The following is a 16,079-nucleotide window of genomic DNA, read 5'->3' as shown; positions in this document are numbered from 1 at the left end:
ATAAGTTAATAAGGTGTGATAAATTAATAAGATCGGATTTAAATTTGGCAGAATTCTTAACTACTCTAAAGAGTTTCAGTTTTTTGGGAGCAAACGGTGACTTTTTTATGTAAGACCAAATGGTAACTTAAACAATTACAATTGCATGTTTACTTTTAAATATTAATTTTAAAATTGTTTGTTATTTGTAAAACAATTAATTATAAAGTTCATCGTTAAAATAGCCATTTTATTATCTTAAACTTATTTGGGTGTTGTTAAGTAAAATTGTAGATATATTTCTTATTTAAGAGGTCTTGTCATCATAATTTATACAAGTAACAAACTTGACAAGAGAATGTAAATAATTAGTAATAATAAATGTACAATGCCAATTCATATACTGCTATTTAATAACTAAGTTAACATTAATTTTTATATATTAACTTGTATACAGTCACTGAGTCACACAAGTATATACGCTAGCTTTGTTGTGCATTACATACAAATTTTACCACATCTCTCATTTTTTATCCCTCCATTTTTTCCTATTGAGCTTGTTCTTTTTAAAATGAAAATTTTAAAGTCTAGTTCTGCCAATGAGGACAAGCGACATAATAATTATATTGTGTGGGTCTTCTAATTACATAGCATGCTAACCAGGTGAAATACTCTTTAATTACCTGTTGACATATGATTAGGAAGAATTTCGTTAATAACAATTTCAATGAGAGGCTGTGGCAAAATTGATTAGTTATTCACGACCTTATTTTAAATTTAGAAATATACAGCAAATTAAAGATTATTTTGCGCGCGGTGAACATGCCATTAATATAATTAGGCCAAATTATAACATTTTTTTCAGCTACCACTAAAATACGACCTAAAAAAGAAAAGCTACGAATTAAATGTATAAATCGATCAAAACAAAGTTATCATTACAAAATGACTTAATTTATTTAATTTATTTTTTAGATTCATACCAATTAAAAATTAATATAAATAATAACTTTTTTTTTGCAAGGCAATATAAATATAACTAAATCACTTTTTTATTGTAACAATAATTTTAAGAAAAATGAATGGTGCTTCAATTCAGGAAAAGACTAAATTTCCGAATTAAAAAGTTCTTAAAAATCTATTTAATAAATTAAAGAACTCCTAAAATTTTACTTGTCATTTAATTATTATTTTTTAATTCATTAATAAGTGTCTACACTGATTAACAAGACCTCTTGTACAATAAATGTTCTAGCTTATGGCCTGAACGTCAATATACGTATACCAACACCCCCAAAAAAAAATAGTGTGATTATACTTTCACGTTGTAAGGAAAAAAAGAGAAACAAAGTAACAAATTTTAACGTAAAATGTAAAGAATAACTATGTTCTAGCAGTAAAAAAAATATTTAACGTAAAATGTGAGCTAGCTAAAAGAAAGAAATAAAATCCAAAATGTTTAATGAGACAAACACACTTGTTCCAATTACTAACCCTCAATTTCCATCATAATGCAAGGCCATGGAAGAATTACAATATTTCCTTATTTATTTGACATAAAAGATGTACATTCATTGAACGATGAAAATTTAGAAAGGCTAGCCGGAAGTTTGAAATCTACAGAAGAGGAAGAAACGCGTCAGGAATATGATATCCCCGAGTAAGTCAACAATTACTGTGTCTTTTTGTAGAAATGATTATAAATATGAAGAATATTTTCATATGTTCGATCATAACTAAGTCATGGACATGGTGCTACCACTACCACACAACTTATACCATTACAGTCAGATATAGACAAGATTGTGGCGTAGATAATGAGGCGTATAATTGATGGAAGGAAAATGAAACTGTGAAAGAACTAAAATCATTAAAATATACGTAAGAACCAATCATGTAACAACGGCACGAAAGAACCTATTAACATAATCTAGTTGAAAAAAAAAATAATTCCACGAAAATAAAAAATTCGAGATTTAGGTTTCAACTTGTTTTGGCCTTTTAGAGTGAACCAAATAAAGCCAATTTAAGCATGATGACCTGAATTGGGCTTTCTCATTAAAAAAAATTGGGTTGTTTTTACTATTTTATATTTTGAACAAAACGCAAACGTAGTCTTCAGCAGTATCATACCACAAGTTCAATTATTCACAAGTATTATCTGAATTCCATTTTCCAATCCTAATCCTATGCCATCTTCCTTTCCATAACTACTAAAAGAATAAGAACGAAGAAGTATATATATTAAAAATATACTTGAATAATTATAACATCAATAAAGTAATAAAATGGTGTAGAAAACAAACATGAAAAGGTAAACGAAAAAAAAAATTATGACAAAAGTTAATGAATACATCTAATGACATCATCAACCCTCATTTTGCTTTATAAAAAAGCATAATTATTTCTAGAGAGTTAAATAATTATGCTTAAACTAGTTGACTTTTATATTATGATGAACTCCATCATCAATAACTCTAATGTATACACTTCCACGCACGTTGAATTGCAAAAGAAGCAAAGGTACACGCATTACCTAAGAAAGCAAAACAAAACAAAAGGTACATACTTGAGTCATTCAAAAGATAATTAATAGTCAAACTGTGGAGAGAGACCGGCATTCTTAGACATATTTTAATTAATGCCTCATACACTTTATATTTTCTTTTTTAAAAACTATATAATGTTTTGATAGGTATCACCATGATATATATACCAATAAATAAAGAGGATATTTCTTTTGATAATCACCTTTTGATCTCCAATTTTATAAGGACTATTTTTCCCTTTTAAAACTTATAATTTTTTTTTGTTCATGTTTTCACCCATATTATATAAATGGTTCATGGAAGCATTCACTTTATGTAACTATTCACTTTCTACCAAACACAATAACTACATATATTTTTATTTTTTTTATGAATGAAGCCACATCAAATGCTCTATGTAATTTGGAGCAAGTTTTGGCACAACGTGGTGGAATGACAGTAGTAGAGGAAGACTATGACAACGCGAAGATGGATGATGCGAAGTCCTATTGCAAGAGCATCGAGAAGGACCATGAAGAATTGTGTATAAATATTATCTTTACAGTTTTTAGTGGTTTTCATGCAAAAAAATTCCATGCTAATAATGCTATTAAGGAAAAGTAATTAGCAAAACAAAGGAAAAGAAATTGGACATTGGTGGTAAACAAGGAATTTCTAATTTGTGTTAATATCGTTCTTATATAATTATTTTCATCTCTTTTCTTAATGTCTTTATATTTTTCTTTTGATAATATACAACCATCTCTCTCTAACGTCAGTATACACAACCATCTTTATTAAGCCAAATTTAAAATGGTCTATTTTTTATTTTAAAATTTAATTTTATTTTGTTATTTCTTGATTTTAAAACTGGCCATTTTTTAATGTATTCATGTACCATCATGGTAACATAATTATTCATTTTAAAACTTCTCCTAAATCAAATTTGTAAATAACTAATTCTTTTTAATCTCTAACTTCATTTTAATTTTTTAAATCTACCAACTAACAATAAACAAATTTTTAAAACTTGCCATTTTTTAATTTGAAACTCATTTAAAGATATATTTGTGAATTTTAAAACTACCCATTTTAGTTTTTTTGTATTTTTTATAGAACTTTTTTTTTGTTAAACTGCTGGTTTAAAAAAATTAAGAATTAATTTAATTTTAGATATTTGTTAGTTTTAAAATTGGTTTTTGATTTTATATTTGCCTACTTGAAAATTTCTCATACTAGTGTTTGATTACAAACATTTATTAGGGATTGTTTTAATTTGTTTTTTTTGTTGGTTTACATAGTTTGCAATTTTTTTAAAAGGTAGTTTGTAGTTTTTTTAATACTTTGGTTTCCTTTTGTAGATCAAAGAAAAAGAAAACAAAAATCGTGTCATATATCATGTCATATAGGTTATGATAATGCTAGAATAAAGATATGTTGTATTATAAATGTGGTAATAGTTGATGCAAAAGTTTTATAATTAGGAAAAGAAAAAAAAAGATAGAGGATAAATAAGATAAAAGAATTAGTTGTTGATTTGGATTACTTATCTTATTTGAAAATTGGTAGTATGTATTTTTTTCCCAATAATATCCACTTATTCAAGTTCACACAAATTGTCACATTGACGTTGTAGTTAAATTTAAATTGCTACATTAGTATATGTTTTCTTATTACATTTGAATTTAAATTACTATGTTATTTGGTCAATTTAGAGTAATACATATGAGCATATAAGAAAAATCGTGTCTCTAAATTAGAAACAAACATAATACTAATCAATAGTTAATAAATATTTTACAACATATCTAGCAAACTTATAAAAAAATGATAGTTAAGATGTGAATTGAACCGGAGAATTTATAAAACACCTCACGATCCAATATTCTTTTTTAAAATATTAATCATGTTCAAATTCATCCAAGAGTTTCATGTGTCCTAAACTAATTTAGTAATTTATACCATTTTGTTAAAAATATGTGAAAAATGAAGTTTTTAAATATAAAAAAGAAAAAGAAGTACCAAAAATTAAATAATGAAATAAAGAAAAAAAATAAACAATAGAGAAATTTTTTTTGAAAAGTGATATGGGATTTTGTGATAGAATTTATTAATTTAGAAAAAATATATATATACAATTATGTTATTTATTTAAATTTTTTATTATAAATGATGATAAACAGTAGAAACATAAAATATATTTCTTTTGTTTCATTTATAACATCCAAGTTCACAATGTAATTTAATAATTAATTTATAATAATTTATTTTATTAAGTAATTCTACTATATTATGTAGTTACAATATATAATAAGAAAAATTGTTACAATATATTAAATTTAAAACAACAAAAAATACAATAGCATAATAAAAATGTATTAAATTAGAAAAAAATAATTTACCTCAAACTAATATTCACATCCAATAGAATATGAGATATATTAATTTTAGTACAATAAAATTACACAAAATATAAATTTAGCGTAATAAGAATATGGATACACATATGCCATAGTGTATTTCCGGTAATCACATAATGGCACAAGCGTCAGGATTGTCATCACTAAAAGTTGCACCAGTTTGGTGGCCAAAGATGGAAGATTCTGAGGGATAGTTATAATAGCGAGGATCACTGCTATCATAACCATGCTTGTAATAGTTATAAGATGAGGAAGGTTGAGAAGCATAATAGTTGACAGGGCCATTGCAATGGTGCTGTTGAACATATTGGTTCTGAGAATCCGTTGTGTAAGGAAGTTGCCACAATTCAGCCCTGCGACCAGTTTTTCGAACCGTTTTCAGAACCTTCTTTTGGTCAGCATAGCCATTCACAGTCACCTTTTGCAAGCTCATGTCTATTTCAATGTCATCCACGCCTTAACAAAACCACACATAAAAGGGTAGAAAAATTACTAAATTAGATCCATGAAATGAGTAATTAATCAATTGATCTAGAATTTGTGTACATGACTTGTGACATTTTTCTTTTTTTGCATCATTAGCTACATTTGTGATTGTAACATACAATTTGTGATTGCAAAAGATATTTTTACATATGGTATACCTTTAAGTTTTTGCAGTGCACTTTTCACTTTGTTTTCACATCCAGGGCAATCCATGTGTACTCTCATCTCTATGATCTGAAGATAGGATTATAGGTATAAAAAGAGATAATCAAATATGGGATAAACTGATTGATGGGATAAAAAAGAGATGGACAAAAAAATAAATTGAATGATGATATTATTCAAAAGAAATCGAGATAAAAGAAAACGTTGATTGATTTGAATCCTTGTACATCCAACGAAGGATAAAGAAAGTGAAATTGCTAACCGTCATGTAGCTCTTGCTGAGGTAGAATCTCTTGGATGATATTGATGTATCTTTTTGTGAGCGTTTAGAAAATGCAATCCAATACTACTGAGTTTGAATTGCCTCTCTAGCTAGCAATATATATATATATATATATATATATATATATATATATATATATATATAAAGAGAGAGAGAGAGAGAGAGGTGCTAATTCGATGGTATGGTGCCTCATCTTTGCTCGTCCCGGGATGGGTTCATTTTTTAATTTGGTGTATTAGATAAAATATAATTTTTTGTGCAAGCCATGTTGCACCGACCGTTAATTGTTAGTCTTAATTTGGAGAATTGAGATTAGAAGTTGAAGCAAAGGGCAAATGCATGTTGCTTGATTCATGGAGAAGCAACCTTAATATCACATGCATTATAATGCCGCTGGAATTAATTATGCATATTGAATTATAGATCCAATTCCAATTCAATATGGGTGTTTGACTTTGTATTTGTACTTTGTATAGCTAGCCTATCTCCCTTTCCCTTAGATATGATAAGTATCATGAGTCACTGGTTATTATACGTGTGAAAAGTGATTTTAGTTAGCTTTTTTAATGTTTTTTTCTCTTTGATTTTGGTATAAGTTTCTTTCTTGATTTACATGTAAATGATTTTTAATTAGTTTACAGTGTAAAAATATTTTCAAGAGTATCAAAATTAACCTCTTACAGTCTTACTTTAAAAAAAAAAAACAGTGTATTTTGGTTATAGTTTGGACGTGGGGCTTTCTTTCTTTGTATGCTTTTGTTTTAGCACATCTTATGTTATAAAATTGTTCTAAAATCACAAAAGCAGGGAACAGTTTCAAACAAATCCCATTAACAATTCTGTGTACAAACCAAACTCCAAAACCATGTAAAAGAAAATGGAGAAGTAAAATAATATTATACGAGAAAGGTAAGAGATCAAGAGGAGAGTCCACGTATAATAATAGTACTATATTCATAATAACAAAGGAACAGTTATTTGATATTGTTGGAAATCTCTCTAGTAGACATAATAGGTTATAATGCTTATACATCCATGTCACAATCACAACACACATCGTATAACAAGAAAAACACCACTGCTATGGCATCTTAACCTGTATTTTGCATGCCAGCAGCAATACCCTTCATTGTCAAAATAAGGGTGTCCTCAAGACCAGGAGCATACTCGCTTTTGGGGTTAAGTTTAACAAGCTCTGCTGCTGGCTTGCTTGATTCCATGTAGTCCTTTGACAAGTGTGGCCTCAACTTCACATGGTAGTCAGGATCACGGATCCGCTTCAATGTGTAGGCTTGCAACACATTGAGGGTTGTGATGTATGAGTCACGAAGACGAAGTCTTTGCTTCAAGTAGGGGTCTCCTTCAAGAATATCCTTGTGCCCAGCAACCTATAAATAAACAAGATTTGTTAGGCCTGAACTTGGTAGGGAATAATAACATGAAGCATAAATAAAGGAGAGAAAAAGTTGGGAGGCAAAAGACCTTGAGCATGCTTCTAACTTGCCCCTCATAAGTTAAATTGTTTATTGAGGATAGACTTTGATATCATTTTAGATTTTAGACTAACTCATCCTTATAAAATTGACTTGTCTCATGGGTGCCTAAACTTTATAAGCTCTTATCAAACACTATTTTTATTCAATGCTGAGACTTAAGTTTTTCTCGATACAAATCAAAGTTAGTGAGAAGAAAAACCTTTCATAATAGGTTTATTGAAACTTATAACAGCTTTATGTTGTGGTTTCTACATATAGTCATCAAGATATTATGACAATTAATTAAATTACCTGGAGGAGAAACCTCTTTGTTTCTTCGAATTTAGATCTTAAATTCTCTCCAAATGGACGCAGCTCTTCTGATACTAGGAGTTTGTCAAATAGGGATGCAATCCCGGGGTCTCCCTTGGCGAACACCATCTCAACCAAGTCAAGGGTGACCCTGAAGAAAGGCCATTGATTGTACATGTCCTGAAGCATTTGGAGATTCTTTGGATCTTTCTCAACTACATGCTTAAATGCTGACCCAAAACCAAGCCACACTGGCAAATGAAACCTCGTTTGTGTCCATGCAAAAATCCAAGGAATAGCACGTAGTGATTCAATTCCTCCACTTGGCTTTCGCTTTGATGGACGACTGCCAATGTTCATTCTTCCATACTCCAACTCAGGAGTTGCCTGCAGTGCATAATATTCATGAATAAAACAGAATCAATGGAAAGAAATAGCAATGTGATAAGTATTTTCATTAGTTAAATGACTCCAAAGGAGAAAAAAAGAGCATACACCATGAATCTTATAAAGTATTGACATGAAAATGGTTAAGAGTTTAATTAGAGAATGCACACGGTCATCCAATGTATAGTAACTTAGCAAGTTTGTTGATTTTTATAATAACTACTTTAAAAACCAAATTATGACTACCTTAACCAAATTATCATTTTCGTTTCAAAAACCAACCATTTAAACAAGTAGATTTTTTCAAAGAGTATCTTCTAAACCAAGGATAACAGCTGAAGACTGAGTATAAGCAGCACTTACACATCTGAAATATTCAACAAAACGAGGCTCTTTGAAAACAACAGAGCGATACTCCTTTGTTGCAATGACAGCCATCTCGTCCATGAGGGCGCGCCATTCTGGTTTCGGTGACACAGGAGGATGCATTCCATGCTCAAGTGTAGCTGCAGTGAACCTCTGAAGTGTCCTAAAGCACAAGTGCTCCTCTCCAAAAGACTGCTCAATGACTTCACCCTGAACCGTCACCCGAAGTGAGCCATGGATGGTGTCTGGTGGCTGAGACAATATAGCAAGATGAGTTGGACCTCCTCCTCTTCCAACAGTCCCTCCCCTCCCATGAAACATTGTAAGTTTAACACCATACTCCTTAGCAACCTTCACAAGTTCTTCTTGAGCCTTGTAAAGCGCCCAAGCCGCAGAAAGACGGCCAGCATCTTTTCCCGAGTCTGAGTACCCTATCATAACTTCTTGCTTCCCATTGATGCGGTCTCTGTACCAATCTATCGAGAAAAGCCGCGCCACAGCAGCCGGAGCAGCCTCAAGATCAGCAAGCTTTTCAAACAGTGGCACCACCCTTAGAGGCTGCTTCACATGGCACTCGCGTTGTAAGAGCTCAACAGCAAGCACATCAGATGGGGCTGTTGCCATTGATATGATGTAGGCACCGAAGTTGTCTGAGGGAAGTTCTGAAATGACATGGAAGGTTTCCAAAACATCATTGATTTCTTCTGTTTTGGGAAGGTCATGGCCAAAGAGAGGGCGTTTTCCACGTAGTTCAGATAAGAGCCACTCCTGCCTCTTTTCCTCGGGCCACTCTCGGTATGATCCGATCTCTAAGTGTTTTGTGATTGCATCCATGACATCAGTGTGCCTATCTGACTCTTGACGGATGTCAAGTCTCACAAGTGAGAGTCCAAATGTCGAAACTTGCCGCAGGAAATCAAGGAGGCTTCCATCTGCTATAGGTCTGTCACCACAGGCACAGAGTGATCTATAGCATTGTTCAAGAGGCTCCAGGAACTGCAAGAGAATAAATAGAGGTTGTAGACTTTTTGTGTGTTATGTATCAGATTAAAATTTGCAAGAGAAAATGAGAAATAAGTCATATTTGGTTGACAGAACTGGTTGCAACTTGCAAGTTCCAACTTGAACTATTCACCATAATGATTAGCAGTGTGCATTTGTCTAAGCAGTTTGATAAGTGATTACCATCTTCTTTTCATATATTTGTTGAAAAAAATCCATTAACTAACTCAATGATAAACTAAACTAAAACCTTATTCAAACAACTGAACCAAATGTATAGGTTAAAATTCCCATAATTAAGAAGCAAAACAGTCTTGAAGTATGGGAACATCCAGCACTGCTAGTTATATAAACATTCCCATTGGGTAAACCTCAAGAATATGATATTGGTCGGCCATTGATTAAACCAAAAAATTAGAACATACTATAAATAACAAAGTAATTAATCATGTCACTACAAGGCAAATTTCCTTTCAAGAGTTGAAGTTTCCATTACCCTTATCTTTCATCAGTTTATAGAATTGTGGTGAACATAATACCTGCTCAACGTAAGTGAAAGTTGTCTCCTCGGGGATATCAGAGGTCCCATTGGCTAATAATTGGCGAGCACGTTCCCGTGTGTTATACAGTTTGTCTCGGACATCACCAAGAATAACACGATATGGCTCATTTGGAGGAACCTGTTTCCAAAACTCTGCCGCAATTAAGAATTTGTTATCGATAACAGTGAACTATTTTTTATAATAAAAATATATCTAAAATATTTAGCAGTTATTTTTGTTTTAAATATTAAAAATTAATATTTTTTCATAATTATGAAAATAAGGGATTAAAAGCAAAAAAGATTCAGAAAATATAAAAAAATACGAATAAGGAAGATTTTTTACATAAGATCTAAGTCCATTCCCCTGCAACTATAAAAAGGATATCAAGCAAAGGAGAAAACACACCACCCCGAGCTCTCTAAGACCAAGGGCTATGAGAGGCTAAACTCTTACTTAGGACCTGGTAGGCCTAAAAAGTCAAAAGATGTATTGTACACTTCATACAATGCAAACACGTGTTTTCTTACCTATTATTCTTTCTTATTTTAATTTCATGTATTATTCATCCTTGCATCATCTCTAGGGATTAGGTGTTTGACAAAGGTAATTTTTAATAGAAATATTACATGAGTCAGTTTTAAGGATTAGTCGCTCGACAGGGGTGATTTCTAATGGAACTAAAAGGAATGAATATTTCAATAAAATCATTGCTAGACATAGAGTAGTTGTATTATGCTCATGCATCAAAGCAAATATCTAGAATAAGAATTTCATGCATTTTATCTCTTGAGTCTTTACAAAGACATTTGGAAGATAGATAGGTATGAAAAAATTCATCAAATTAATAGAAAAAAATCTAAAATAATACAAGGCAAATAAGACACTGTTATTTTAAATTCCTTATTTCTTGCTTGTAATTTGGGTTTGCATCAATCTAAGTCCAAATAAAATCATCGTAGATTCGACACTCAGACTTCTTCAAAACCAATTGAAATTTACTTACCAAATTCAACACTAAACAAGTAAACATATACAAAGGTAGGAATAGTGAATAGTTACTGGTGATGATTTGAGATTTTGTTTAGAGTTATAGATTTCAATGAAGACTTCAAACGTAACTATGCAATTCAAAGCAAAATAATACATACCAATGTAATGTTTTGCATCTCTCTTTGAGGACCTATGGAGTTCATGAGCACGATCACGGAGCTCGTCAGTGCAACGCCACATAGACAACTGCAAAAGCAAACAAAAGCAGTAAGTTAAAAGCCATTTCCTAAATGCTTAATAAAAATAATTTATCAAAACAGTGAGCAGCATATTAGATACCTCAAACATGAGATCTTCTATCTGAGAGAAGTACACATTAGCAGCCATCATTCTAGCCAGCAAACACACATCCCTGGTAACTTCAGGGGTTACTCTAGGATTACCTACAATGCAAATTAGACATTTTGTAAGATAGAAACTAATAAGTATATTACAAGCCACATCTCTGAGGCGGTGTCCAAAACTGAAGCTGAAAAAGATATTTAGTCTATATGAATATTTGGGGGCAAAAAGTAAGGAATTGTCACAAAGAGTTAGATAAAAAAGCTTGTTTCTTTAATTTCTTAGCCAAAAGAAAGATACCATCACGATCTCCTCCCATCCAAGAAGAGAACTGAATAACAGGAGCATTATATGGGACACGTTCATTAATTCCAATGTTCTTCAGAGCTGTATCTACCCGACGCAGAAACTGTGGTACACCTTTCCAAATTGTCTCATGAAAGTAGCTCATTCCTGCCCTCATCTCATCTTGTGGGGTAGGAGGAGTCCTTCGAATTTCATCCGTGCGAAATGCAGCTTGAATCTGCACATAAGACAAACATCATGAATGCTAAAACTTTGCCATAAAAATTGCCATATATAATTCTAAAAGCATATTTGTAACCATAAAACCCATTGAAAACTTCAGGAATAATGGCAAGTTGGCAACAAAATTTTTATTTCATTGAAAATAAGAGAGAAAAGTAAATCAAATGGAGCATCCAAATCATTACAACTTGAGTTTAACACCTAACCGATACCGATGATATAAAAAACTTCTAAGGTTAAAATATAAATTCTACCTGCCATACTATTCATGGTACAAGAGCATGCTATCACACAAATTATTCAATGCAAACTACATGCATAGGCATACAACATATATAATTCAGATTATTTTAGCCCAAGAAAATAAATAATGTTAACAATTATCAAATAAATCATTTGGCCAACATGTCTAAATTCCATGATACCAGTGAATGTCCACAGGAAATATCTTTCTCAATCACAATGTTTATAAATAACTAGAAACTATAGGTAAAGTGTCAATCAACTCAGAATTATCAGGATGTGATGAAATCTTTGATTGACAGCATTATATATTGTATATGGAATCAAGAATGTACCTCTCTTTGTAAAGCCTCATCAAGTTCCTGCTTATCATCTGGTGTTATGTCCTTAGCATATAATTGTGTCAAACAATTCCTTATCCTGAAGAGAATGATCACCAACAGAAATAATTAGTCTCAATGCAGAAATTGCCACAATGCCAGAAATGGTATACTATAGTCTATATATATCATGTCCTGTCATTACAGGTCAATGATTTCCATTTTCAAATGTATAAAAAATGCAACAATGAATGAACTACCATAACTCCTTAGTTAAAACAACTAAATATAATGTAACAGATATACCTTCCATGCTTTTGCAGCAACGATCTGCGAACAGACTGAGTAGGATGAGCAGTTAGGACCAAATCCACAGTTTGGTTCTTCAAAGCATCAAAGATTTCCTGGGGTGTCTTCTTCAGTTGAGCCACAAGCTTCTTGAAGGTCTCTTCAATGTCTGACTCAGTAATGGCAGAGTTCTCATCAGCAAAATCACCCTTCTTCAGCAACTTGATCCTTCTTCGGTACGCAATTTGAACTTCTTCTGCCAAGTTGGCCAAATTGAGCATGTGAGAAAATGACTTGGCAATAACAATTGAATCCCCAGCATCAAGACCAGTCAGCATATTCCCAAGTTCCTCCAACTTATCAGGCTTATGCTCTCCTTCGTACTCAGCTGACAGCTCATAACAATCTTGGACCTATCAAGCATCAAACCACAAAAACTCTTAGCCTTGTTCACACACACAGATGTATATCACCAAGAAATAGAACTGCACACAGAGAATCATGAAAAGAGAAACAGAACAGACATTCAGGGCCCATTATCCAAGTGAAATAACGTACTAAAATAAGGAGTATGAAAATTATATTATCTGCAACTTTTATGAAATTGTAAATTTGTAAACTTTGTAAGAGAAAGCCGATATGCTAGGGGAATTGGAATCGATATAATCAACTTAAGCATGAGGTTATATATCACCAAAAATAGAACTTCTACACCAGAGAATCAACATGAGAAGAGACACCCATATGAAAAGTATGGAAATTATAGTAATATCATGTCATTTTATTAAACAATAAATTTGCAATATGCACTTCAGTTTCCAAGACCAAAAGAATTACTTCTCACAAAATTGAAGTGGGGTTCCATAAATCCGTTAATGTTGGCTTAAAAACTCATCTTTTTTCACAAGCAGAAGACAAAAGCAACAAGAGATTTTTTACATTACCGTTTGTCTGATATCTTCACCATGCAAATCCTGAAGAATGTCAAGGAAGCGGTCCAACAACAAAGCATCATACTCAACGAGTTTGTCATCATCAGACACCTTGCGTGGTGCCAGCAACCTCAACTGAGCATCAATTGAGGCCATCTTCTCGATGTTACGAGCAGCCATAATCTCAGTATCTTCTTTGTTCCTCACACTCTTAACTGAACCAACCAATATGAACCACAAAGTTGGCTACACTTGAATTATGAAGCAAGAAAGGTTGGAAACAAATAAGAGGGTGTGAGTGAGAGGAAAATCCCGTGAGAACAGAGATGAAAGATTTTGTAGGTTGGAAGGTAATAGGGTCCTTATGATCTTTGCACGGGAAAGTACAAAGAAAAAGTGAACACAACCTTCAACGACAACAATAATAACTGATAACTAGCTAGCGCCTGAGATCACGGAGAATGGAAAGAAAGAGAGATGTCATGTGAAGAAAAAAAGGACTTGTCAGACATTCAATTTATAGAGGGTGAGTGAGGCAGAGTGTAAAAAAAAAAATGAGGTTGATAATCCTTAACTCTTTCGCAAACCTACCAATAAGTAATAATAAAACTAAAAAAGTATGGAGTCTACCAACTTTATTTATATTTAGAGTTATATATATCTAACTTAAATCTCTGGTTTATTAATTAATATAAATTAATGTAAATTAACTACAAGACAAGAAACTTGAAGGAATAAAAAAATAAATGAATTATGAAACGTGTTAAGCTCCGCTTGTCAAAACTAACTCTTAATGTAATTATAATAGATTTTTTTTCTTTTTAACATAAACATGATTATTATCCACGTTTACTAACCTACTCTACTCACGATCCCTCGAGTGAGAGAGTCTAAATCACTTAACAACGCTCCTAATAGTTATATTGAATAATTTGCATTACCAACATAGATATATAAAATAGGTTAAACAATATCATTCTATTTTTATACATGGATCACCTAGATATTCTTTTCAAGTTTGTAGTATATAAATATTTTTCAATGTCTAAATTCTAAAACAATACATAAAAATGATTGATCAAACCACACACATGTGAATGAACACAAAACACTAGTATCAACATCATACTAATAAATAGTTTAGGATCATTAGCAAAGAGAGTTAGTTTTGAATTGATTTGGGTATATTTATTAAACACTGGTAATTTTAGCCTCACCTTGATAAGAGATATGAGAATATATTAAGTGATTTGTTTGCAATTTTATGATGTGACTCCGTTACGTTTGAATTGATTTGGATATATTTATTAAAATGTTGGAGTTTATTTAAATTATGTTTAATTTAAAAGTTAATTTAAAATTATTCACAAAAGCTTAATGCTTGTAGATTAATTTATTTAAATAATTATAAATAAAATACTAATAATAAATAATAGAGGCATTTAATTTTATTGTTCTTGTACCGATAAAAATAATTATTGTTGTTATATCAAATTGTTTCTATAATGTCTTTAAATTATACTAGGTACTTTTTAGGCAAAAATAGGATAAGTAAAACGACCAAGGTTCAAATGACTGATTTCCTAAAATATGTTGACATTTTTACGTCTAAAAAGGTAGTCTCTTAGCTTTCGATCATGAAGATATTTTATTTTCAACAAAAAAAAAAAAAACAGGCCAAGTAAAAACATCACAATAATGAATGAAATTCCAACTATTTTGATACTTCAAGCGCTAACAATCATCTTATCGAGCCTCAAATAGTGTTAAAAATAAAAGGAGATAGATACAAAGAACATGGGAAATGAACTTGACCCATGAGAAAGCTAATATATTTTAAAAATACTTTTGAAACGTGTACATGATAAATTTATTAACTTTTTTATAATTTTTTTAAAGTTCGTATATAGGATGTTTTTTAATTGGTTGATTTTTTTTTTTTTACAATAATATATTTAAACTAAACTCTTTGTTTAGACTAGTTAATTTATCTAAAAAAATAGTTAGTTAGATTAAAAATTATATTTTAAAAATAATTTTAAATAAATTCATGCTAAAGAAAAGATGTTTTAGTGGAGAGTGTTCATAATACTCCTGTTATCTTCATATATGATTATACCTTTTTATTAACAAACATCAGGTAGGGTTTATTTACATAAGTGTAAAATAATTGAGAAAATAATATATATATATATATATATATATATATATATATATATATATATATATATATATATATACTAACAATATAAAGCAAAAATTATGCTATTCACTAATTAGAATTGTCATGTATGAAATAATTATTTTAAAAATAATTTCTAACATAATATCTGATTAGTTGATAAAATAAAAATATTTTACCCGTTAATGGATTTTAAACTCAAAATAATTTAATCTTTTTAAATAATAATGATTGTTATCATTCTATTTAAATGATATAACTGTAAGCAATCATCAATATTATTTAATTATGTAATAATTCATTTTA

General features: G+C 30.9%; 2 protein-coding genes across 2 annotated transcripts; both read right to left on the bottom strand.

Moving 5' to 3' along the window:
* Positions 1-4,877: 4,877 nt before the first annotated feature.
* LOC100790790 (heavy metal-associated isoprenylated plant protein 28) lies at positions 4,878-5,940 on the bottom strand. The gene is made up of 3 exons (XM_003541838.5): positions 5,841-5,940; positions 5,572-5,647; positions 4,878-5,383 (listed from the first exon to the last, which is right to left on the bottom strand). The coding sequence occupies exons 1-3, from the start codon at positions 5,844-5,846 to the stop codon at positions 5,037-5,039; spliced, it is 429 nt and encodes a 142-aa protein (XP_003541886.1). The 5' UTR covers positions 5,847-5,940; the 3' UTR covers positions 4,878-5,036.
* An 856-nt stretch (positions 5,941-6,796) lies between these two features.
* Positions 6,797-14,137, bottom strand: LOC100812219 (phosphoenolpyruvate carboxylase 2). Its single transcript, XM_041008434.1, has 10 exons — positions 13,604-14,137; positions 12,678-13,072; positions 12,387-12,471; positions 11,581-11,803; positions 11,278-11,381; positions 11,097-11,184; positions 9,943-10,097; positions 8,399-9,397; positions 7,649-8,035; positions 6,797-7,249 (listed from the first exon to the last, which is right to left on the bottom strand). Exons 1-10 carry the CDS (start codon positions 13,769-13,771, stop codon positions 6,953-6,955), a joined length of 2,901 nt encoding a protein of 966 aa, XP_040864368.1. The 5' UTR covers positions 13,772-14,137; the 3' UTR covers positions 6,797-6,952.
* Positions 14,138-16,079: the final 1,942 nt, after the last annotated feature.

This window comes from Glycine max, chromosome 13 (assembly GCF_000004515.6).
Source record: "Glycine max cultivar Williams 82 chromosome 13, Glycine_max_v4.0, whole genome shotgun sequence".
Classification (NCBI taxonomy): domain Eukaryota; kingdom Viridiplantae; phylum Streptophyta; class Magnoliopsida; order Fabales; family Fabaceae; genus Glycine; species Glycine max.
Note: the sequence above shows the minus strand (reverse complement) of the source record. Positions and strands in the feature narration are given on the sequence as shown.